Source organism: Nomascus leucogenys, chromosome 10 (assembly GCF_006542625.1).
Source record: "Nomascus leucogenys isolate Asia chromosome 10, Asia_NLE_v1, whole genome shotgun sequence".
In the NCBI taxonomy this organism is placed as follows: domain Eukaryota; kingdom Metazoa; phylum Chordata; class Mammalia; order Primates; family Hylobatidae; genus Nomascus; species Nomascus leucogenys.
In genome coordinates this window covers 32,757,992-32,784,408 of record NC_044390.1, presented here as the reverse complement: position 1 = coordinate 32,784,408, position 26,417 = coordinate 32,757,992, and the positions used below count along the sequence as shown (strand labels likewise).

At 34.5% G+C, this 26,417-nt stretch overlaps 1 protein-coding gene across 1 annotated transcript in view; it reads left to right on the top strand.

Annotated features, from left to right (window-relative positions):
- The window catches only part of TRHDE (thyrotropin releasing hormone degrading enzyme), a 388,816-nt gene that overhangs the window by 205,098 nt on the left and 157,301 nt on the right, over positions 1 to 26,417 (top strand). The window contains exon 6 of the mRNA XM_003259555.4: positions 19,049 to 19,186. Within this exon, the coding sequence (XP_003259603.3) occupies positions 19,049 to 19,186 (138 nt within the window). The remainder of the gene's footprint in view (positions 1 to 19,048; positions 19,187 to 26,417) is intronic.

Sequence of the window (26,417 nt, the reverse complement as noted above, 5' to 3'; positions counted from 1 at the left end):
TGAATTTTTAAAATTTAAAATAAAGCTGAAAATTAAAAAAATTATACGTTTTTTAAAGGATGATTGTTAAAGCAAAGACATTTTGCTCAGAAAGATGGTTTCAGGTTTTGTATACTTTAAACCTAGAGATTTAAGATGAATGAGCATTCCCTATGGAATAAAGTATTTCTTCTGAGCACTGTGTTAGGATTTGCATAGGGTCAAGGTCCTTTCACATTTTTGTAGGAGTTTCAAAACCAACCAGTAACTTTACAGCGTTAGACACTTTCTAAGAAGAAAACACTTACTAAACCTGGAATATAACAATAATGCAAGGTCATCCTTTCTCATATCTAGAAATACTGCAGGGAAAATGAACCTATTCATTCTCTTTTGAAGTAAGAGCAGTTTGTAATTAGAATATTCCAGCTTGCTAAAAAACTGTCAGGCACCACTTGATAAACCAAAAAATTGATAATGCCAAAAATTATACCAAAATGACAAAATGTCTTCTTAGATATTATTATTCTCAAATATATAATAGTGGCCATAGCATATTAGACCACTATTTTATCTCTCCTTCTCACCACTCCTGGTAAAAACATTATTCTCTTTTAATATATGAATGTTCAACATCTGCTATTATTCAGCATTTCCCCAGGTAAAATGAATTTGCCTTGCAAAGCCTCTAGCATGAACATAGCCAAAACTAAAAGCTGGGGACTCAGAGGGCAACCAAAGAAAAATTCATTAATTTTCTAATTATTAATCATCCTTAACCAGACAGCTATATGTTTTAAAAGACATTAGAACACACCTCATTTCTAAGCAAGGAGTGATTGTCTCAGTCCATAACACTTTATGGGACTTTTTTCTTTTTACCAAGGTTACTTTAATACTGTTCAAGATATTACTAGACAAGGATGCCAGAAATGAAAGTAGTGAGTTCAAGTGATAGAATAAAAAAAAAAATCAGAAAAATAGAAAAGAGCCTCCTGTGAAGAGAAAGTTAAAAAAAAAAGGATAATTTGAGGTTGATGAAGATTTTGCCTCAGTTAGTCCTTTATCCGTTTTAATAATAAAGACTCGTAGCATTTACTTTGTACCTCTAAACACTTTACACATATTAATTCACTGTGAAATAGAGTAAGACCTGCCAGTATCTGGAGAATGTCAGATTTCTCTATTGTCTTTTTTTTTTTTTTGAGTCTGAAGAGTATTATATTGGCTAGATCACTGTTCAGTTCTGCCATTCAGGCAGCTCTTCTCAACCATTAATTCAAAAAATATTTTTGCTAGAACATGTATTGACACTGAGCTGAATAACTTCTGTGGATATACCATTCACAAACTTGAGTGAGCTCCCTTTGAAAATTGTTATGTCTTTAGCTTTGTACCTTTTCCTAGGATTGATGAAATTAAATTCCACTGATTACAGTCTTATTTTTGTCAGTTTGTGTCATATGCGTCATTAAAGATGAAGATACATGGGAATGCTTTTCTCCCCTTAGCACCCACTTCAAAAACACCTGTGTCCAATTAATTCCCTTAATCATTTTAGTTTTTCTTCTCCAGATTTTATTTATACTTCAGTGAGGCCCTTCTTAAGTGCTGTTAATGGTATACTAGGTCAATAATTTTATATAAATTAGTTTGATGTGTTGCTGCTACATTTTTTCTCATTCTATTCATTCATATATTTCATTCATTCAATTTATTTCCATCAGAGAATTGTCAAGCACCTAAAATGAGCCACTTGTGCTAATTTCTATGGAATAAATCTCATGATAATATGGAATTGGTATCTATCAGTTTCTTGTGTACTTTGTATTTATCTTTTGCTTGGTGGCTTCGGTTAGTAGATGTGGATAAATTTAGGAAACTTTTTTGTTTTTGGCTCTTAGCTGACTGATATACTTCTGTCAGAAGTAGCTTTTTTACAGAGCAGCTCAAAAATACAGAGCCATCACCTCAATCAGGTTGTTCTAATTCATAGATATATTTGAAAAATAAAATTGGGCATGGTAAATTTCAGAGGATGAGCAAAATCATAGAATAATCAGAATATTTAGCTACCTATTATTATTTTTATATTACATGGCTTAAACATATTTTGTAATGTTTGCTCAGATTAACCTAGTTACAATGGCCATTTCATTAGATTTTTGAGTATCTTTCTGCTCAAGTAAGTTATGGTTTTAAGTCTTGCTTCTTTCCCTAAATATCACAGCTTTGCTTGTAAGATAGGTTACTTAAAAAGCAGATTTCTGTTCTTTTGATTGTAGTGGCAGTGGTGGTAGTATGGTGGAATATTTTCATCTAAATATTGTTTATTTTATAAGTTTCCTGATTAAAGACAAGTTTAGATCGATTGCCCCTTCAGAGGAAAATTTGTCATTAATTACATTCTGTTCCTAACTATTCGCATGACTGGTCCAATTTGAAGCACTTGAATCATGATACGCTATTGGTGATGACGAATGAAAAACTAAAAAACTCTATACACAAATTTGTTGCCCTAGTTTTGAAACAGGGAACTTTTCTTGAAATTGTTGGCTTCTTTAGAGAGATGACAGGACATATAACTTACCAGGCCTAAAAATAATTTGGCTTCCTGCAACAAGATAGTATTTTCTATTTATTGCTAAGTATTTTGCTGGCATATTTGGGCTCTTCACTGACCAAATATTTCCAAGGATTAATCTGCATTGACTTGTTCTCTTTCTTCTTTCATTTAATAAACACTTACTGTATGCCCCCCCCCTTTTTTTTTGGCTGGTTTCTCAGTTAGGGATGGGAGACACTCAAATAAGTATGGAACATCAATGATTTCTAAGCCTCACAGACCTATTTTTCCAATTTAGTTAGATTATCTTTATTAGAGTTAGAGTAATGAATGCTACTTTACAGTTAGCTAGAATGAAGTTCAATTCCTTTTTTCTACCTATCCCATGAATTAAATTTTTGGCTGTCTGCTACTTAATAGCTGTGTGATCTTGTTTATCCATCTTCAAAATATGTATGAAATCCCCATGTTGTTTATACCGCAGACTACTTTTAAGAACTAAAGAAATTTATATTCTTACTATCATTTTTAACCAATATTTTTGTGGTTATTAGGTACTTAAGTGTAATATTACCTGCAGGGTAATCATATTTTAACATTTTTATACTTTATAAAGGGATTGCAAGTTCAAATTTTACATTCTGAAGAGCAAAGCTTTTCTCTACTAATTATACAATCAGTTTATAAATATTATAATAATTTACTTTAAATGCAGTTTTATGTGATAGGTTCTTAATTGATTAACTTTCTGGGCTCTTCGTACTCTATATGTTCTGGAGTTGTTTGCTCTGGGTTATCAAAATTTTCAAATTTCAAAAAAGACGCTTTTTAGTTTCATTGGAAATATAAAGACTTCTTATTATCTGACAAATGTTAAGGTTTTATCAGACTCGGTTATTTGATAGATTGACAATTCATATCACATTGAAAGTAAAGTACAAAAATGGTGTATTTTATAAAATCTATTGATCAATTAATAAAAATTAATAATTTTGTTACAGAATTAAGATCAGTCGTATGGCTATTTATTTTATAAATTAAAATAACATAAATTCATCACCATGTTAATAACTTCTGGGAGTCGATTACTTCATCCTTGGAATTCTTCCAAACCTGAATGGTATGAGAAAGTTTCCATTAGAAATTTAAACAGAATATAATCTGTTTAAGAAAATTAGTATACATTTAAAAATGCTCTGAATTACATTTTGTCAAATATTAAAATGCCTTAATTCTCTTAAGTGTCTGCAAAATATTGGAGACTCCTTGTGACTAATGTGCAAAATGAATGGATAAGTATGAAAAAAGATTAGCCAATTTGATTTTGTTGAAATGTCCTATCAGATTGTTAAAAAATTTAGCATGCAGGAAAATATTCTTACCATCAAAGTAGGTATAAAATTCTTGAAAAGGTGAAGGAAGTATTATCTATTAGAAACTTAAAATCTATGGACAGGATCCTGAAGTGACATTTTCTAGAAGAATGGGCACGTTCATGTTAACTAGCAAAGAAGAGAAAGCAAGTATTCCCCACTAATGATATATGCTTTATCAGGTTAGGGACTGTCTATTTCACCATCATTTCTCAGCATTTATCTAAAAGTTTAGCATATATGAGATGTTCAGCAATACAAGCCTGGCCAAAAATTAACAGAAAATTATGAAATGAATGTTAACAAATGTCAAGATCACTTATGAAAGATTATAAGAGTTTCTATGTTGCTATTAGGAACGCGTTCATTGAACAAAAGAAGACATTGAAATTAGAATATATATGAAACTATATTGGATAAATGTTTTGAGAAAACAGGAAAAGGTGGCAACAAATCCTAAAGGTTGGCTGTCAGCAAGATGGCCAACAAGAAGTTTTTAGTGCTCTTTTCCCTCGCAAAAGTCCCCAGACAACAAAGAAATAACTACATTTTGACCAAAATAACTAAAAGAGAGCTCCAAAGAACAGCAAAGAAACAGCAGAAATCTTGTAGAGCACAGAAACTCAGGATGGCTACATAGGGAAGGGAAAGAAATTCATTGCCTCCATCACCCCACTCCCTGAGTTGGGATCAACTCAAAACCAGGAGAGACTTCTTCCTGCAGAGAAAAGGTAAGCAAGAGGACCCAGGTAGCCTCGATCACCACCATGGATGCTGCGGTTTTTGCTGCTAGAGACACCTTCAGTCTTCGTAGGCTCTGAGTCCAGCTGAAGAAGCGCTCCAGAGTCCACAGTGAGCTACACCCAGAGAAGGAGTGTGGCTATTCCCCATCCCCATGGCTCAAGTTGCTACTGTGCTGTGCCACCTTGAATTAGAGCCACTATTAGAGTGTGTCCTGCTCCAGGGGTGAGTAGTCATTGTACCCTTCCATCCCTGAGACTTTGCTGCCCCTGCAATATGCCCATCTGGTAGCATGCCATTCCTGAGCTGATCTGCTGCTATTCCTTACCTCCTAGGGGCAAGCTACTTTGGAACTGCTCCAGCCTCTGCATTCCAGTGGCTGGTGCACCCACCTCTTAGAGCTGAGCTGAAGTAGCACTCCAGCCCCTGGGGACCTCAGGCCTCCTGCACACCAGAGCAGTCACGCCTCTGGCACCACAGCTGAGTGCCCTGGCCCTAGGGACATCAGGGGCCTCTGCCACACCAGAGCGGTTGACCCCTCCCCATTCTACAGGTGAGGCAGCATCCTGTCCCTGGGGAGCCGAGTCTCAGGAATGCCAGAGCAGTTTCACCCCCAATGTCACAGCTAACTCTGAGTCCTGCCTCATACAAAGGGATGCAGAGGCTCTGTTGACCCATGTAGCCACATTTTATGGGGCTGAGAAGACGTAACATCTTGTATCCTGGAGAATCAGAGCTTTGGCTGAGCTGTACTATCTTGACCTCCAGGCTGAGCAGGTTCCCTGCTTGAGATTCTAAGATGTCCCACCTCTATGGGGAGTGGTCATTGCTGCACTGCTTCCCACCCTTCAGCTCGCAAGCCGTATTGGCGTCTTGCTATTCCTGGGTACTTGCTGCTGCTGCACCTGGTGTCACAGAACCCATACAGCTTAGTTCCATCATCTTAGGGTCTACAGTCACCACTGTTGGTACCTCATGCCCCACTGTGTTTTGTTGGTTCCAGGTCCTGCATTGCTGCTGTATCCTGCTCCAGGAGGCCTTAGCCTCTGGAGAACCTATTCTCCCCCAGAGACATGTCAATACTGTGCCTTGACCCTTAGGATCAAAACTACAGCCACACCCCAGTTCCCTGGGTCCAGGTTGCTGAGATGTACCTCAGAGCAACAGTTCTTAGCTTAGTGGGAGGACTGCATCTACTCATACCTTGGAAAGTGAAGCTGCACCTCAAGTCCCAGGTGCTGTAATAGTTACTTTTACAAGACCCTGATCCCAGAAACCTGTCTTCACAGTTTCTCTAATCACCTGTGTTTTGACTCCAAGTGCCACATGCCTGTGGGCCATGTCAGACATGACACCAAGAGAGATCCCCTCAGATAAGACTCCTACTGTAGGGAAGATAAGAAGAGAAGGATCCTTAAAGGCCTTGCACTAATAACCTATGCAGCCACCATCACTTCCACAAATTCCTGCAGCCAAGACCACTGAGGTAACACAATTATTGCTAATGTCGATAGCAACTGAAGAATCTAGACAGAGACTACACCACTGTGCCCACATGGAACCAGAGCAACTTCACCCTGCCCAACTGACACCCATATGTCCATCTGCAGGTAAAAGTATTAGCCTCCAAAAGCCACTCTTAGCTTAGAATAAGTGACTGCACCACTAAGTATGCAAACATACATGCAGGGACACAAGAAACGTGAAAAAGCAAGGAAACCTGACTCTATCAAAGGACATAATAATTCTCCAGTAACTAACCTGCAAAGAAACGGAAATTTACAAATTGCCTAAAAAGGAATTTAACATAATAATCTTAGGGAAACTCAACAACATACAAAATGAATACAAATAGACAATGAAATTAGGAAAGCAATTCATTATCTGAGTGAGGAGTTAAACAAGAAGCGATAGATATCATTAAAAAGGAAACCAAATTTATGGAGCTGTAGAGTTCAGCTATAAATAAAAAATACACTGAAGAGCTTCAGCTGCAGACTAGAACAAAAAGAAGGAAGAATCTTGAAGATAGGTCTTTTGAAATGATTGTCAGAACTTTTTTTTTTACAATATTAAAAACTGTGTAGATAGTCAATGGGATTTGTAGGACACCATTAAGTAAAGAAATATTCATATTATGCAATTTTCAGAGGAAAAGAGAAAGAGAAGGCTTATTTAATGAAATAATTGCTGAAAATCCCTAAGTCTTGGAAGTGATGTTGTCAGTAGTCCCCAAACAGTCCCCAAACAGAAACAACTCAAAGATGTATTCTCCATGGAACTTTTTGATCATACTATCAATAGTGAAAGACAAAGAGAATATTTTAAAAGCAGCAAGAGAAAAGCATAGTCACATATAAGGAGACCTCCATTAGACTATCAGTGTATTTCTCAGCAGATATCTTACAGGCCAGGAGAGAATGGGATGATATTTTCAAAGTACTGAAAGAAAATAAAAACCCTTTTAGACAAGAATACTATACCCAGCAATTTTGTCCTTCAGAAACTAAGGAGAAATAAAGTATTCCTCAGACAAGCAAAAGCTAAATGAATATATTACCACTATACTTACAAGAAATACTTAAAGAAGTTCTTCAAATGGAAATTAAAGAATGCTAATTACTATCATGAATATGTGTGAAAGTATAAAACTACTGGTAGAGGTAAATGTATAGTCAGATCCAGAATATTTCAACATAGTGATGGTGATGTATAAATCCAAAATATCTTTAGTATGAAGGTTAAAAGTCAAAAACAACTAAAGCTACAAAAAGTTGTCCAGGAACACACAATATAAAAAGATGTAAATTGTGACATTAAAAACCTAAACTGTAGAGGGAGATGGTAAAAGTTCAGAGTTTTTGTATGCAACAGAAGTTAAGTTGTTATCAGCTTAAAACAATTGATTATAAGATGTTTTATTTAAGCCTCATGACAACCACAAAACAAAAAAAATTCAGCAGATGCACAAGCAATAATTGGAAAGGAATCAAAGCTCAGAATTACAGAATATTATCAAATCACAAAAGTAGATAATAAGAAAGGAAGAAAGAAGCAAAGGAGTTATAAAACAACCAGAAAACAAAGAATGAATGGCAATAGTAACCTATCAATAATAACCTTGACTGTAAATGGCTTAAATTATTTAATCAAAAGACATAGAGTGACTGAGTGTATAAGAAAACAAGATCCAACTAGATGCAGCTTACAAGAGACTCACTTAAGCTTTAAGGAGACACACAGGCTGACAGTGAAAGGGTGGAAGGATGCCATGTAAATTGTAACCAAAAGAAAGCAGGGCTGGCTATACTTATATCTGATAAAATAGACTTCAAATCACAATCAAAGAGGCAAAGATGGTTATTACTTAATGAGAAAGAGATTAAATCATCAAGAGAATATAAATATTGTAAATGTGTATGCACCCAACACTGGAGCACCTAAATATGTAAAGCATATATTAATGGACATGAAGGGGGAAATAAACAGCAATACAATAATGGGGACTTCAATACCCACTTTCAACAATGGAAACATCAATCAGACATAAAATCAATAAGGGAAATATTGTACTTGGGTTGCATTTTTGACCAAATGAACCTAGTAGACATATATGGAACTTTTTATCCAATAGCAGCTGAATATACATTCTTCTCTAGGACACGTGGAACATTGTTCGGAATAGACCATATGTAAGGCCACAAAACAAGTCTTAGAAAACTTAAGATGATTGAAATCATAGGTAGCATCATTTCAGACCACAGTGGTCTGAAACTAGAAATTGATAACAGAGAATTGTGAAAAATTCACAAATATGTGGAAATTAAACAACATGCTTCTGAACAACCAATGGGTCAAAGAAGAAATCGAAGGAAATTAAAAAATATACTGAGACAAATGACAATGAAAACAAAACATACGAAAATCTATGAGAGGCAGCAAAAGCAGTTCTAAGGGAGGATTTTATAGTAATAAATGCCTACATTGAAAAAGAATCAAGCTCCAAAATAAATCATCTAACATTGCACTTCAAGGAATTAGAAAAAGAAGACCATACAAAATCTTAAATTAGCAGGAGAAAATAAATAATAGAAATCAGAACAGAAATAAATCAAATACAGAATGGAAAAACCATAGAAAAAATCAATAAGACTAAGATTTTTTTTTTGAAAAAAAAAATAAAATCATCAACCTTTTAGCTAGCCTAATTAAGAAAAAAAGAAGACTCAAATCAAAAAATAAAAAAATTAAAGTGAAGAAGTTTGAACAGATAACTCAGAAATAAAAAGACACAAATAAATAGAAATAAATCACATGCTCATGGATGTGAAGAATTAATATGTTAAAATGTCTGTATTACAGAAAGCAATGTACAGATTCAACATGATTCCTCTCAAAATCCCAAGGGCGTTATGCACAGAAATAGAAGAAAACAATTCTAAAATTTATATGGAAACATAAAAAACCTTGAATAGCGCAGGCAATCTTCAGCAAAAAGAACAATGCTGGAGACGTCACACTTCCCGATTTAAAATATGTTACAAGGATATAATGATCAGAAGAGGGTGGTACTGGCATTAAACTAGACACGTAGACCAGTGGAAAAGAATACAGAGTCCAGAAATAAATCCAAATATATACGCTCTGGTAATTTTTGACAACGCCACTAAGAAGACATGATGAGAAAATTGTGTCTTTAATACATGATGCTGAGAAAGCTAGATTTCCATATGTCAAAGAATAAAATGAGGCTCCTGTCTTATACCATCCATAGAAATCAACTCAAAATGGATAAGACCTAAATGTAAGACCTGGAACTATAACACTTTTAGATGAGAACATAGGGGAAAAACTCTTGGACATTGTTGTTAACAATGATATCCTGGTGTGATACACCAAAAGCTCAGGCCACAAAATAAAACATAAATAAATGGGACTACATCAAACTAAAATGCTTCTGTACAGCAAAGGAAACAACAAAATAAAATGGCAGCCTGTGGATTGGGAAAAAAAAGTTTGCCAGCCATATATCTGATAAGGTATTGATGTCCAAAAGATATAAAGAACATATACAACTTAATAGTAGAAAAAATAATTGAAAAATGAGCAAAAGACCAAAATAGACATGTCTCCAAAAGAGACATAAAAATAGCCAGCAGATATATGAAAAGATGCTCAACATTGTTAGCCATCAGAGAAATGCAAATCAAAATCATGGGATACACTTCATACCTGCTAGGATGACTATTATCAAAAAGTTAAAGGATAACCAATGTGGGAAAAGTTGTGGAGAAAAGGAAAGTCTTGTACACTTGGTAGGAATATACAGTTATTATGGAAAATAGTATGGAAGTTTCTTAAGTGATTAAAAATAGAACTACCACATGACCCAGCAATCCCTCTTCTGCATACATACCCAAAGGAAATGAAATCACCGTCTTGTAAAGATATCTGTACTTCAGTGTTCACTGAAGCATTACTCACAATAGCCAAGATATTGAAACAACTTAAGTGTTTGTCGATGAGGAAATTTTGTGTATAAATACACACACACACACATTTTGTTCAAAAGTACAAAATCTTGCCATTTGTCATACCATGGATACGTCTGGGACAAATTATGCTAAGTGAATAAGCTAGACACAGAAAGAACAATATTGCATGATTGCACTAATATGTGGAATCTGTAAAAGAAAACCCTTAAATATATAGAGATAGAGAAGAAAGCAGTGGGTACAGGTGGAGAGGTGGTCCAAAAATGGGAAGATGTAGTTAAGAGGATACAAATTAACAGTTATGTAGGATGAACAAGTCTAGAGGTCTAAGATACAGTATGAGGACTATAAATAATAAAATTGTACTGTGTCTGTGATTTGTGCTAAATGAGTCGATTTTAGCTGCTCTTGCCACAAAACCGAAAAAAAAAAGGTAGCTGTGAGATGATGGATATGTTAATTTGCTTCACTATAGTAACCATTTTACTATCTATCTATATACCATTTTATGTTGTATACCTTAAATTTACACAATAATATTTATTAAAAAGAATACTTTACAATCACAATTCATAGTTCAAGCAACAAAAAAAGAAATCCTCAAAAACAAATGAAAGCTAAATGACATGCATATTTTTAAAGGGTTATATGAAAGCACATGGCATATGGAGATTATTTGCAGTGATTTTTTGGGCGGCTAGAATCAGAATGAGCTATGTAATTAGACAACCTGTTCGTAATTATTACTGTGATTGACATTATTTGAAGCACATTCACAATTGTTCCATAAGACCCAGGATTATCATAATTAATGAAAATGTGAGTGACTGATTGATAACTTCTGCTGTATCAATATTGCTATATTTTTAAGGTTCTTGAGTAAGTCTGCAGAATAATAATAATTTCGTTGTATATAATTAAGTTCATTTTGTGTTCTATCTTAGCGTTTTCCCTTAGCTGCATCACATCTTGGATAAAATGAGACATGACGCATTCAGCTTGGATGTTAAAAACAAAACATGAGGCAGCTGAAGGGTTTAGTCATGGAACAGACCCACAATTTAACCTACTTTCTCTGTGTTCATCATGTCCGAGAGTATAGCAGCTCATAAAAACTGTGCAGAGGGTTATCTGGGATTATGAGAGGCACAAAATCACCTGAGATACTCTTATAAAAATATAATTGCTTTTAAGTTTATGCACTGATTAAGGCATCTTAGAGATTTTGTAGCTTGGCATTGAATGAAATGTAGTTGATGGCTGAAAGAAATAACATATGGAACACATTATTTCAGTTACTTGTAATGCTTATGCAAAATCGCAGAATAATGTTATATCAATAAGAGATATGCCTGGAGTCTTGTGATCATGTACCACTTTCCATAAAAGGTTATGCAAACAAACAAACAAACTTTTCAGTAGAGTGCTTGTTTCATTGTAGGCATTAGTGGTGATTATTTTTAAAATTATTTTTCAAAAATATCTTCTGTGTGTAAGTGTGTTTACACAAGATTGGCTTTAGTATAAATGGACTGTTTTAACAGGCTGCAAGTGAAAATAATTATTAACATCTTGGACAAGTATATTTTACACATGAGATTTTGAAATGTTAATTTTTAAAGTGCATTGGCATATGGAAGCAACATTTATTTTCACTAGCTTTTACTTTCTCTATCAGTATGATTTAGCTGTGCATAAATTATTTACTAGTCAACTAAATGATGGTATAATTTTTCACTAGTAAATCTAGCTAACTTTCAACTGGTAGAACTTAAAATACTTTTGGACATTATAGATCTTTATAAACAGTTGGATGACAATATAAAATTCACAAAGTAAATTTCTTTCAATGTTATAAAAAATTTGAAGTCTACATAATTTCTAATTTTCACAAATATGGCATTGTGCTATATGCTTACAAAAGATGATAACTGCAAAGTTACAGGGATACTATTTCACATAGATTAAAATCTGATGGATATTTTCCCCCAATAGATTTACTTTTTTTCAACTCTTGATCATATTTCTCTGCTTCAACCTTTGTCATGATTTGAGTAGGTAATGAAAAACAAGAAGGAAAAACACCAACTGTGCAGTGCTAATTATGTGTTTATCCTTCATTCTAGCCTTGTATAAATAAGGAGTTCAGTTTAGTAATAATTCATATGGTATTCTGTTTAACCTAGGGACTCTTAAAAGTCTTTATCATGTTGTAGTATAGATTTCCAGAGAAGTAAAACATAAATTATATATCTTATTTGTTCTCTTTATGGTAGATCAAGTAAACTTGAATCAACATAGTCTTAGACACCGAAAGCATTTTAACTCATAACATTCTACTTTCTACTCCCACAGTATTTTATACTATTAATAATACTGCACTCATCACATGGCATTAATGGCCTGTATGTGTATCTATCTTTCATACCATAATGGGAGTTGCTTAAAGGCAGAATTGTGTCTCAATTATGTCTCCTTTGCTTCTAACAGAGGATCTCCTATAGAAGAGGGAGTCAGGAAGCATATGTGGAATTAGATTGCATTGTTCAAGCATTACAATTTTAGTCAGACATTCTATCTGTTTGATTCCAAGGATTAAAAAACTTCCTTTATCTGTACCTAAGAAATTATATCCGGATATTGTGAACATTACAATCTAGAATAGGATATTACATAAACAAATGAAAATACTGAAAAAGGAAATAACTGTATTTGGATATCTATATTTGCATCTACATACATTATAAGTCTGCCTACATTTATATCTATATTTAATGTATACTTTTGGATTTCAAAGTAAATACATTGGTTGATCACCATTGGTTATAAAATTGAGCTAAGTTTTAAAGAAATAATTGGTGCGATGTGTTTTGATCACAAAGGTAAAGCACATATTGTGTGCTATTTGTGCACAATTGTGCAATGTTGTCCTGTTTCTGTTTCCAGTTGCTTATCGCTCTAGTCCACTTTCCCACTATTCAGAGATATTCAGAGTTATATCTCTAAATGTAGCCCTGATGATGTCACTTCCTAACACTAGCTTTCTGACTAGGCATGGAAAAATCTTGGTGATTTCATTATTGCCTATCTTCCTTTTCTCATTACTAGTAATTTCCTATGTTATACTCTCTGCCTTTAGCCACACAGAACTCTGTAGTCCCCCAAACAAACCACACTATCTCAGGTCTCCGTGACTTTTCCCACATATTCCTTTCTGTCCAGAATGCCCTTTTCTGCCATTCCTCCTAGAAAACTCACATTGGCCTTAAATATTCAATTCAAACTCTACCCTGCCTAAGGCAGAATAATTAACAGCATTTTCTGTGTAGTCACACTACATCCTGAACCTACTTCCGTTTTTACATGTAGCAAGTTGTGTTTTAACATTTGTTTTCACCTTTGTCTGTCCACTTCTATAGCCTTTGCAAGTAGTCTTTGTATCTTTCTGATCCCAGAACCAGGCATACCATCTGAGATACAGCTGGTGCTTAATAAATATTTGTAGAACTAATTATCTTATTTAATTTTGACAACCACATATGTTTGCAGCTGAGGATGCTGAGGTCTAAAAAGTTTGAGTAACTTGCTCAAGGTCATACAGTTAGTGAATGGCAGATATCCAGTCTGGAGGCTTCTATGTGTCTGCCTTTTATCCTAGGAATACCATAAAAGCCATTTATGTTCAGATCTATCCTTCTAGAAAATTGAGTATTTGTAGCTGCTCTGATGTAACCCATGTCTCTTTGATAATTTTTCTTCTGTTTTCTCCATGCCTATGAATATCTCACAACTACTTGAATTGGCTCAGTCTTGGCTCTTATCTTCCTTTTCTCTGGTTTGATGTATCTGACTTTCTTTGATCTTGATTTAGATTATTCTATGATTTTTTGGTCTGCTTTTTGTTTGTTTGCTTGTTTTTTTTTTGGTGACAAAGTCAAAGTATCTGCCTTGTATTGCTCTTCCTTAAAATTAGTCAGTCTTCCTAGGGGAACCTGCCAACATCCTTACTCCTATTTCCTATCTTCCATCCATCACCAGTGACTGTAGCTACACCAGGCATATTCTGTTTTAACCCCTCAGACTTTGACATGTTCAGGCAGAAGCCGTTACAAGACATCAAGAAATATAATTTCTCAGGGGTACCTAATGCTGTGATAAGAACTGTTAATAACTCACTTCACAGATGCTACTGAATACCAATATATGAAATGCTAATATTGTAATAAATAACATTTAAGAGAGTGAATTCTTTGTGAGATTTCACTTATATTTATATATAGACTACTATTTATTGTCAAAAGATTTTTAGCACTCACCTCTTATCTTAGACCCAGGCTTTTACTTTCAGTTGCCTGTAGCACATATCTTTTTAGATATTTACCTTAATTTTCCTTGCAAAATGTCTAAAACTGGATTTTTTTAGCATATCCTCCAAACCTTTTTCTACTTCTCCATTTCTGTCAATAGTTCCTCCCCTGTTTTTTTTTTAAGTTTCATCAAGTCTAAAAGCTATGTAGTTATCTCTGAGTATTTCCTCTCTTTCATCTACTAAGGGAACCAAGGCATCAAAATATCAATATTGGTTGAATTTTTTCATTCAAAATATCTCTCAGATCCAACAGTCCTTCAGCAACACCTTGTTCTAATACATCATCACCACATCCCACTTCCTGTCTCCTGTTTACATGCATCAAATAATCCTGTGTACTGCAGATAATTTTCCTAAGACACTACTTTTATTATGCCATTATGCCTGCTACTGCATATTTATGAAGACCAAACTTCAACCTGATAATTGAGAATGCAGAGTGCCTTTCTTTCATGTTTCCTCTGCCATATTTGCCCTTTTTTAGCTGTTTCCCCCATTTATCTGAGTAAACACTCGTTATTCAACAACCCACTTTAATGTCACCTCCTCTGTGAAGCCTTTTCTGAACTAATTAATCATTTCATCCTCTGTGTTTTATAGCATCCATCATATTATATTACAGTTTGCTGTTTATCTGTACTTTTTTGTACTTTTTGTTCTACTGTTATTTAATGTTAGGGCCTAGGTTTTCCTGATATATTCATTCCTCAAATGCCGTACAATATCTGGCATAGAGTGGTAATTTAATGTATATATTTGTTGAATGAATGAATACATAAAATAATGGCAGTGTTATTTTATATGGTGTTCATTCTCAACTCTACATTTACTCACATTTTCTTTACTTTTCTGAAATGCCTTTTTACTGTTCTCCAAAAATTCAAATGCAGTAGATTTTTGAAAATAGTTGAATACAGAATGATATATTTGATATTATTGTAACTATTTAAATGTGGGCACATATTCAACCACTCTAGGTAGTATCTACATTGAAGTGGTGGAATTTATGGTTACTGTTGACATTGAACTTATTTTAAACAGATTTTAAAGTTCTCCATTTTGTTTTATTGTGCCGCTTTCTCAAAGTGTTAGGTCACTTATGGTGGCCTTAAAATATGTTGTAAAATGATAAGTGCCTGTTGAATATTCACCACAAATATTTCAACACGCTTGTGTACACACACACATACACACACATACACACCAAACTTTAAATTTCCTTCAAGAGTCAGATCAAATTCTACTTCTTCCTTTAAATGTTCCACAAATCATTCCATTTAGCAGTATTTATATTAGTCTGTTCTCATGCTGCTCATAGAGACATATGTGAGACTGGGTAATTTATGAAGGAAAGAGGTTTAATTGACTCACAGTTCCACATGGCTGGAGAGGCCTCACAATCATGGCAGAAGGCAAATGAGGAGCCAGCCATCTTACATGGCAGCAGGCAAGTGAGCCTGTGCAGGGGAATTTCCATTTATAAAACCATCAGATCTCGTGAGACTTATTTACTATCAGGAGAACAGTATGTAGGAAATAGCCCCCATGATTCAATTATCTCCACCTAGCGCCACCCTTGACATGTGGAGATTATTATAATCCAAGGTGAGATTTGGGTGGGGACGCGGAGCCAAAACAAATCAGTGTTGTGTTTCTCAAAATCCCTTTACCTCATTCAGCCTGTAAGATAAAACTATTATTTTATTCACTATGGCCAAATATTCTGTTTTATCTCTTATCTCACATTAAAGCTAGGATTTCTATATTTTTAAACTTTCATAGCTTCAGGTAAACAGTAGGCAATTAACCAATACTTAATCTTGGTGATGTTGTTGATTTTGATGATGATGAGAGCCCCTGCCAGGGCTGACAAGCTAAGATCATTTCTTATTTTATAGTGACACAGGTCTTTATAAAAAATTAGCACCTTCTCTGCTGGAAACTCTTTGCAAGTCTGTTAAATTGAGTTTGCCTCTGGCTAGAATTTTCTTTTTTCCTCCTCAATTTAAGGTATTAGCTATTCTGGGCTTTGTGGGTGATCCCCTGCCAGGCTTTTTTCTTTGTTCCCCCCTCTCTTAAGCCATTTATGCATATAAATGTTGTTATTTTTTTCAATTACACAATATCATTCTCTCCAACAAGGTAGACAGATGAATCGTTTGCTAATGATTTAACACTCCAAAACTTAAACACTGGTTATTGAAATTCTACTGACTAGGCAAGGTTTGTTTTTGTTTTCCTCCAGAAGCATGAGGCAATAATGTAATATATAATTCATATTTCTTTTAACAGGAAAGTTTTCTCTTTGGAATTTACTTTAGATTTTATTTTTTAAATTATATAGCCATTTACTTTATACCATTTAAAAAATTACATCTCTAGCAAACCAAGGTATGTTTAGTAAATTTTAATATTGATCAATATGTATTTATTGTTATCAAATATTAAAATTAAGATTTAAATAAAGCATCATTTTAAGTTCACTTTACCTGGTTGTTTTAGATCAAGTACTTGAATGGCTTGTAATAGAGCAGGCAATTGCTGTTTAAATGGCTAAATATTATTTTATCTTCAGAATGGAATCACACTTTTAATTCGTATTTCTTATAAACAAAAGTGTTCATTGGTCAAGTTGAAGTATAATTATAATTTCATTATTTTTCCCATTAATTCTAATATCAGATAGTTTTCATCTACATTTTAAAATTGAATGAATAACAAGATCGTATATGTGCTTAAAAATAACATTAAATTTTTTCTTTTGAAATTGATACATAATTTTTTCTTATTCTCTAAGACTATGCTATTTTTCTGAGATCTTACTGTTGCTTTTCAGTGGACTTAAATGAACAATGTGAATATTAGTGTTATTAATCTTAAAATTTTAAAGCATAAGGTCTAATTCTACTCTTTTTAATTTGTCTGGAATTAGGAAATTGGTTTGAGAAGAAATATAGTATTTATGTCATATTTGTCATTTAATTCAGTCTAAGTTTGAACTTCTCATCTGTGGCCTCTTATGGTCTGGAGCAGCCCTCTGGGACTCAAAGCATGATTTGATTCAGTCATTACCATATAATCCTCTTGGATGTAGCAAAGACCATTGCTGTGAAGCTCTTAGAGCAACAGAGGACTGAGGAAGTTAAATATATGGGCCATAGACTATAAAACATAATCTATTAGTAAACAAACCTTATAGTATCTAGTCGGATGCCTCATTAAATACATTATCAATTAAACATACTAAATCATTGAGCAAATGAGGATGAAAAAAATCTTTCTTTAAAGCCAGATTTAAATTACCACACACATTTATGTCCAGTTAACAATTCTTTTCTTGGCGTATTTTTTCTCCATTTCCATTTCTTTAAATCCAGGATTGGTGTACTCTCAGCTTGAAATTACAACTCACTCAGAAATAACATGCTGTTTATCTGCTGGGCTCAAAACTAGGAGACTCCAGGAGTGAGTTCAGAATTAGCTAAAGCAATTTAAGCATTGGAGTCTTAATCTCTGTAATGATACTCCTCAGGTCACAACTATCTAGGGGCTATTTAGCCTTTGTTATATTTTGCAGTTTCTTTTTTCTTACTCTCCTCTTTCAATGAAGGCAGGAGGCCGGGAAGACTACTAGCTGCCAGCATTTCTATTAACAAAAACCTAGCTGTTTCTTTAAAGCAGACTTTCCAAAACAAACAAACAAAAAAACAAAAACAGAGAAGTACTTTTTCTTTACAGTTTATTTTTTAACATAGCAAATCAGCTTCCACCAGAGCAAATACTAATGTCTCAACAGGCAGAGAATGGAAGTCTCATGATTTTTCTATTTTCATTTCTTCATGGCAATGGATTATTAATACCTATTTATCTCCACTTTATGTCCACTATTTTGAATTCCCAAATAACATCCACCAGTATTGTAGCTTGATGTGAAGAGTGCCTTTTATTACTAGTTGTGGTCCCTTGAAATTTTTTCAGAAAATAAATGTGTGTGTGTGTGTGTGTGTGTGTGTGTGTGTTTTGTGTGAGTGTGTGAAGGAGACAGGAAGGGAGGGAAGGACAGGGAAAAAAAAGAGCTGTTTAAATGTTACTAGAAATCCATGGTATGAATACCAGAAGGTTAGTACTTCTTATATTTAACTTACCTAAAAGGTGATTTGGGACTGAAATTATAATGTTTAACCTTGTAAAATGCACAAATAAGCCTGTATCTTCTCATTGTTGTTATTGCCTGCCCATTGTCCAAATTTGCTTTAGCCACTGTTAAAACACAGAGTTCACTGTTTTTATCTGTTTAGGGACCAATGTAGTCCATTGATTTTGTCTCATGTTGTGCTTAAGTCAACCACCTTCTTTTTAGAGTAACTTAAGGAGCATTTTTATTGGGTTCACTTTAGAGTTGAGTCATGCCTTGGAAGACTGATGAACATCCGCAATTAAGTGACACACATTATGTTCATGTCATCATACACATTATGTCTAACTATGAATCACCTATGATGTTGCCCCGTCTACTGTATTGCAGGAAAAGCAGAGGTTTCTGACTGATGTTCTGCATGAAGTGATGCTGCTGGACGGTTTGGCCAGTTCCCATCCAGTATCACAGGAAGTGCTGCAGGCAACAGATATTGACAGGGTGTTTGACTGGATCGCATATAAAAAGGTGGGAATAAAGAACAAAGTGCCAATTAGATATTTCACTACCAAGATAGCTAAACTAATTCATGTTAGATGTATATATTTTTCTTTTCTTCCGGGCAGATAGACGTAGACTGTGAGTTAGAAAACAGAGTCACTAGGTTCATGTCATTTTATGAGCTATGGCTTTGCTTTTAAAGTTGGCAAAATGGAGATTAATGTTTGCCAAATAATGCATGGAAATATTGGAAATATTAATAAATATTTGGACACTCGGTATGAAATTGCTGTACAAACGATTTTATGTAAATGTCAGTTTTTATTATTATTAATAAGAGGGCTGACCTATATAGTGACAAATTAATTTTCACCAATGCCCTTAAATACTAATTTATTTTGATGGGCTGATGCAAATGGATATACGTAATGACATGATACATGCGTCTTATAAACATTATTTAAAAGAGATTTTGAAAATTAAACATGTTTCCTGAATAACTAAGCATAACAAAAGAAATTTTAAAAAGACTGGACTTTGAATGGCAACAAATAATTTTGAGCCAATGACTAGATATAAAAATAAGGCAAATATGAATTTTTCCCATTGTTACTTGGATTAGGATTTTTCTTTCTATCTATATCTCTTAGTTGTTCTAATTTTAACATGATGATGTGCCTCTTAGTGTTTTACATGCACTAGCCACTTAATAATAGTTAAAATAGGATCAAAGTCTGCTGTGATCTTTAGTGTAGGTTAAATTGCATTTGTTGGAATTTCTATGTACTTTTTTTTTTTTTTTTGAGATGGAGTCTCGCTCTGTCGCCAGGCTGGAGTGCAGTGACGCCATCTAGGCTCACTGCAACCTTCACCTCCCGAGTTCAAGTGATTCTCCTGCCTCAGCCTCCTGAGTAGCTGGGACTGCAGGCATGTGCCACTATGCCTGGCTAATTTCTGTATTTTTAGTAGAGACAGGTTTCACCATGTTGGCCAGGCTGGTCTCGAACCCCTGTTCTCAAGTAATCCACCCGCCTCGGCCTCCCAAAGTGCTTTGAGCCATGGCGCTCGTCCTGGAATACTATTCTTGATACTCTGTGAGGGATAAAAAGATATCATAAATAACAGCATGGAAATAACTAGGAAGTTGGAAGTTATCCCCGGAAGCATTTATTGTAGTTAACACACAAAAAAAGTTTGGTTGGGTCCTGTTAGTCCTCCAACTTTGTTCCTTTTTTTTTTTTTTTTTCAAGTTTCTTTGGTCCTTTGCATATGAGTTTAAGAATGAGTTTGTAAACTCCTACAAAAATTATACTTGAATTGCAGGAAATGTGCATTATGTTTACAAAACAATTTGGGAGAGTTGACATCTTAGTAATATTGACTGACCCATGAATATAGTATGCCTCCAGTTCCTTTAGGTCCCCTTTATTTCTATCAATGATGTAGTTCTTAGTGAATACATTTTTCATATTTTTTTTCAGATTTATCCCTAAGTATTTTACATTTCCAGGCTATTGTAAATAGTATTATTTTGAAATTTCATTTCTAATTTTTGAGTTGCTGTACACAGAATACAATTCATTTTTGCATATTTTTCTGGTACAATGTTAAATAGAAGTGGTGAGAGCAAACCCTTGTGCTGTTCCTAATTTTAGAAGCAAGACCTTTAGTCTTTATCCATTAGGTATGATGTCTCCAAATATTTATAAATGCCTTTTATCAGGTTGAAGATGTTGCATGCTATTTTGACATTGCTAAAAGTTGTAATCAGAAATGGATGTTGACTCAATTCAATGCTTTTCTCCAGCATCTATCGAGATGGTTATATATTTTTTGTTTTTTAGTTTGTTAATATGGTGAATTATAATGATTAATTTTTTAATGTTAGACCATCTTTGCATTCCTGAGACAAATGTCATTTAGTCGTAATATATTATCCTTTTTATAAATTGTTGGATTCAATTTGCTAAAAACATGTTTAGAAATTTTGCATCTGTGCTAATGAGGGATATTAGTGTGTAATTTTCTTTCTTGTAATGTCTTTCACCTTGTTGTCACTATAATACTAGCATCATGCAATGGAAACTATTATCTTTTTCAACTTTCTGGGAGAATTTGTATGGAATTTATATTATGTCTTTCTTGAATGTTTGTTAGAATTTACCAGTATAGCAGTAGGGACCTGAAATTTTCTTCTGGGAAGGTTTTTAACTAATGATTTAATTTTGTTAATATATGGTGGGTTATTTATTTATTTTAATGTGAGCATTGGTAGTTTCTTTCTTTCTCAAGGACTTGGCCCATTTCATCCAAAATGTTTACTTTATTGGCATAAAGTTTTACAGGATATATTCCCTTATTATCCCTTTAATAACTGTAGCATCTCTAATCTTATAACCTCTTTCATTCCAGATATTGGTAATTTGTGTATTATTCCTTTTTTGTGATTTGTCTAGCCGGACATTTATAAATTTTATTGATCTCAAAAAGTATCTTTTGTTGTAATTGATTTTCTCTCTTGTTTTCTATTTCATAGATATCCTCTCTAATCAATATTTCCTTTTTTTACCTACTTTGAATTTAAATTCTTTTCTTCTCTAGTTTCCTAAGATAGAAGCTTAGGTCATTAACTTGAGACTTTTCTTCTGTTCTATTTTAAGCATTTATTCTGTAAATTTTTTCCTAAGTGTACAACCTAGGAAATCTCCCAAATTTTGATACGTTGAAGTTTCATTTTCATTCACTTTAAGATACCTGCTAATTATCCATTTCATTTGTTAATTGCCTCATGTCTTATTCAGAGTGCATTATTTAGATTCCAAATATTAGAAGAGTTTTCCAGAAAATTTTCTGTTATTCATTTCTTATTTAATTTTATTGTGGTCAGTGAATATACTCTGTATGACTTGAATCTCCCTAGATTTATTATGGTTTATTTTATGGCCTATAAGTTGATATGTGTTGGTAAATGTACTGTATCCACTTCAAAAGGATATGTATTCCACTAGTGTTAGCTGGAGTGTTTTATAAATGCCAATTAGGTGAGGTTGGTTGATAGAGTTGTTCGAGTGTTCTGTATCCTTATTGATTTTCTGTCCACTTGTTCATCATGCTTTCTTGATGGGCCTTCATTGTGTGGATTCACTCACGTAGTACCAAATCAAACATCTAAAACTGTGGAGAAAAATAGTGACCCAGTTATCTGCTGGCATATCTGAAAAGTAATTTTCAAATGTGAATATGGAGAAATGAGGATTAAAACATTGAGGCTGAAATTTCAGGGACTTCATTTTCATAATCTCAGCATCAGGCCTTTATGTAAATTCAGTTTCTTAGCCTTGTTCTTTGATTTGGCTTCACTCAGGTTCTTCCTATAAGAAAACTAGTATGTGCATAATGGGTAATAACCAATTACTTTGTAAGTGGAACAAAGGTAAACTATGTTGGGTTTTGTCGGTTAAACCACGTCATTCTGGGATGTATGACAGGTAATATAGATGATTCTGGAGACATAAATAATAACTGCTAACATTTATTAACATGGATACTCTGTACTAGTTACTGAACTAAGATTTTTACATTTATTATATAATTTAATTCTTATAAGCATCTGATGGGGTTGTTATGATCATAATCCTCACTTTCAAGATAAGTATGTTGAGTTATGGTAAATTCAAGGATATGTTTCCCAGAAAATCAGGTTCCAGAGCCAGTATTCTTAATTATTTTCATATTTGATTAACAATTTTGCCTGGGACATTTATTCCAAAATCATTTGAGAAGCCCGTGCTTATGTTCTAGGCACTGTGTGCTGAGTAGAAGAGATATAACAATCAATAATACACAAAGGAGAGAAAACGTATAAGTAAACCAGTGCAGTAACATATGAGTGTTATCCAGCAATATTTCCATATTAAATGTTGACACCTACCTGAAGTCATCTTAAGCCATTTATTCGGTCTTGTTGACTAAATAATGGGTAAATTCGATATGTAGTATTAACTTTCAGAATAGTTGAATTAGGTATTTACAATATCATCAGAAATCTACCTTTCTTCAGTTTATTGGATCTCTTTCTCTCTATCTGACTTAATTTCTAGATGATCCTTAAGATGTGCTAAGACTCATCTCATACGGGCCTCAATCTTATGACCCTAATGAGCTCAGAGGAAGAGTAAATTGACTCTCATTCTACAGAAGCTATATCTGTTTCTCCAAAGGGCTATGATTTGTTTTGAATAGGAAATAGATTATTACTGGCCAATCCTTGTGTTCACAGGGATGGAGTATTCTAACTGGTCGGAGAAGGTCATGAGCTCATCCTCTGTGATGTGAGACAAAAGTCCCATGGTAGGTAGGCCCCCTGGGATCACTCAAAGTAGAGGAGGAGCAATTTCTGAAAGAAAACAATCAGTAGAAAAAAAGTGATGGATGTCACCTCAGAATCTAAGGAGTTATGATAGAAATATGTACAAGATACAGTCACGAGACAGGGGAGTAGAGGGGAACTGTAAAAAAAAACAAGAAAATCATTCTTTAGAGGAAGCTCAGGAAAGAAAACTGGTGATTAAGTGGAACGTCAAAGAGTTAAACATGATCATAGCAGAATGTGAATTTTGGGTAGCAGACAGGCTGGAAGAATAAGCTGGATACGAACTTGGAAGACATTTCCTTTCGCACTAAGAAATTTTTTTTTTTTTTTTTTTTGAGACAGAGTCTCGCTCTGTCGCCTAGGCTGGAGTGCAGTGGCATGATCTCAGCTCACTGTAACCTCTGCCTCCCGGGTTCAAGTGATTCTTCTGCCTCAGCCTCCTGAGCAGCTGGGATTATGGGTGCCCACCACCACGCCTGGCTAATTTTTGTATTTTTAGTAGACACGAAGTTTCACCATATTGGCCAGGGTGGTCTTGAACTCCTGACATTATGATCTGCCTGCCTCAGCCTCCCAGAGTGCTGGGATTACAGGCATGAGCCACTGCTCCCAGACAGAAATTTGTATTTTATCCAACAGGTCAGATAGAACCAAGAAGAGTTTAAAGCAGAGGAGTCAGATAATTAAAATTGCATTCTAAAAAGAATATTCCTGTAGATGTAGAGATGGAGTTAATATTGATAGATCTGGACAATTCAGGAAAGATTGTAGAGACTGGAGTTGTAGAATGTATCACTTATATTTTGGAATGTTGTATGTAACACAACAAAAATTTCTCACCACTGCTCTTCGGTGTTCTTCTCCCTAAAGATCTGTTACTAGTCAACATTAACCTCTGCCAACGGTCAACCCCTCATTGCATCAGTGTTTTGCTAGCTTATCATCTCTTGTAATTATTTCCTTAATAATTATTCTAATTATTCCCAGTTCTGTTTTTTGTTATTCTCCCTGAATAATAATTACAATACACTTTAAATAGCTTTTTATAAAGAAATGTATTATAATGGGACAGAAGATTATAAAAAAATAAAGGTTAGGAACCAATGGACCAGCTAGTAATTTGGGATTGAATTTAAGAGCTGACTGCCTTTGAAGAAATACTGAGTAATGTTCAATATGGATAGTCCCAAGACCATTATTAAAAGAATAAAAAACTCCTAAAATTGTGAGCATTTTTTAGAATGGGAAGAGAAAAACATGAAAACTACTCTATTTAAAAAAATTAGATCTGGTGAAATAACAAGTTTCCCGTTTTAATAGTAGACTGAAAATGCTTTTATTCTTAAAGTGTAATGGAAGCAGGAAAATACTGTCCGTAGACAGGAAGGACTGGAATAGATGGATTGAGACAGTCTCTTTGTTCCAAAAGCACAAAGGAAACAAGAATCAGTGACCCAATGACCTAGATGATGAAAGTGAGTGAATGCTCATTAAATTTACCTATGATGCCAAGGTGGAGAGGGTTGCTACAAGCTTGGAAGAGAAGAACACAGTTCAAAATCACTTCAGTTTTAAAGAGGATCCTTTACAAGCAGGAACACTTTTTCAGCAATTCTTATGTCATGGTTAGTATATCTGTACACCAAACAAAATTACATAGAATAAAAGGTAAGAGAATTAGCAAGTGAAAAACTCTTCAAGGGATCACTGGGGACACAAATTTTTTAAAAAGTGATGGTGGTAGAAATTTAACTTGCTGTGCTTTGCCAATATATTCCACACCTTTTATTTGAAAATCCATTGACCAACAGAAGTCAACATGTGAAATTTCTATCATCTTTAGAAATGAATAGGAAATGCCAGTCATCCATTTGTATCTATCACCCCGTGTAATACCAGGCTCCCCATCCACAACTTCATGTCAGTCAGGTGAGCACAGAGAGAGCACTATTAACGCTACACACAGTATGCCTTATTTCTGCAAGGGGGAAAAAAAAGATGATGGCTTTCTTCAAGAATGCAACCCAGCTGGGCATGATGGTTCATGCCTGTAATCCCAGCACTTTGAGAGGCTGAGGTGGGAGGATTGCTTGAGCCCAGGAGTTCAACTCAAGTCTGGTGAACATAGTGAGACTCTGTCTCTACAAAACGTTCAAAATATTTTTTGAAATTAGCTAGGCATCATGGTGCATGTCTCTAGTTCCAGCTATTCAGAAAGTTGAGGGAGGAGGAATGCTTGGGTCTGGGAGTTAGAGGCTACAGTGAGCTATAATAGTTCTCCTGCACTCCAGCCTGGACAAGGGAGCAAAATCCTATTTCAGACAAACAAACAAACAAAACAAGAAAAGAATGCAACCCAATAGAAGACATAAAACACATGAAATAAAAATAGTGATTATCCTATGAGTACTACAAAAGCATATCTATCATTTAATGATCACTTACTATGTACAATGTATTTCGTGAAATGCTTTGCATGTATTATCCCATTTATTCCTGACAGAAAACTTGGCATGCAGCTATTTTTAACTCATTTTACTAATGAGAAAACTGACACTTAGGTACTGAGTGATTGCCACAGCATCAGATAGTTAGCAAATAAACATTTCAGGATTTGATATCAGATATATCTAAATTTGAATCCTGAGCTCTTATCTACAATGTCTTTCACAAATAAATATATTTCAAGGCAAGTTATGATATAGACCATCTCAGTGGATGGCAACTGCAAGCTCCCAGGCTACCCTTGATCCTGCCATCCAGAGACAAGGATATCTTGTCTCTGCTGTCAGAATATTTTCAGAATCTAACCTCTTCTCATCCCTGTCGCTGTTGCCACCAGATAAGGTTTGAATTTGTGTCCTCAACCAAATATCATGTCAAATT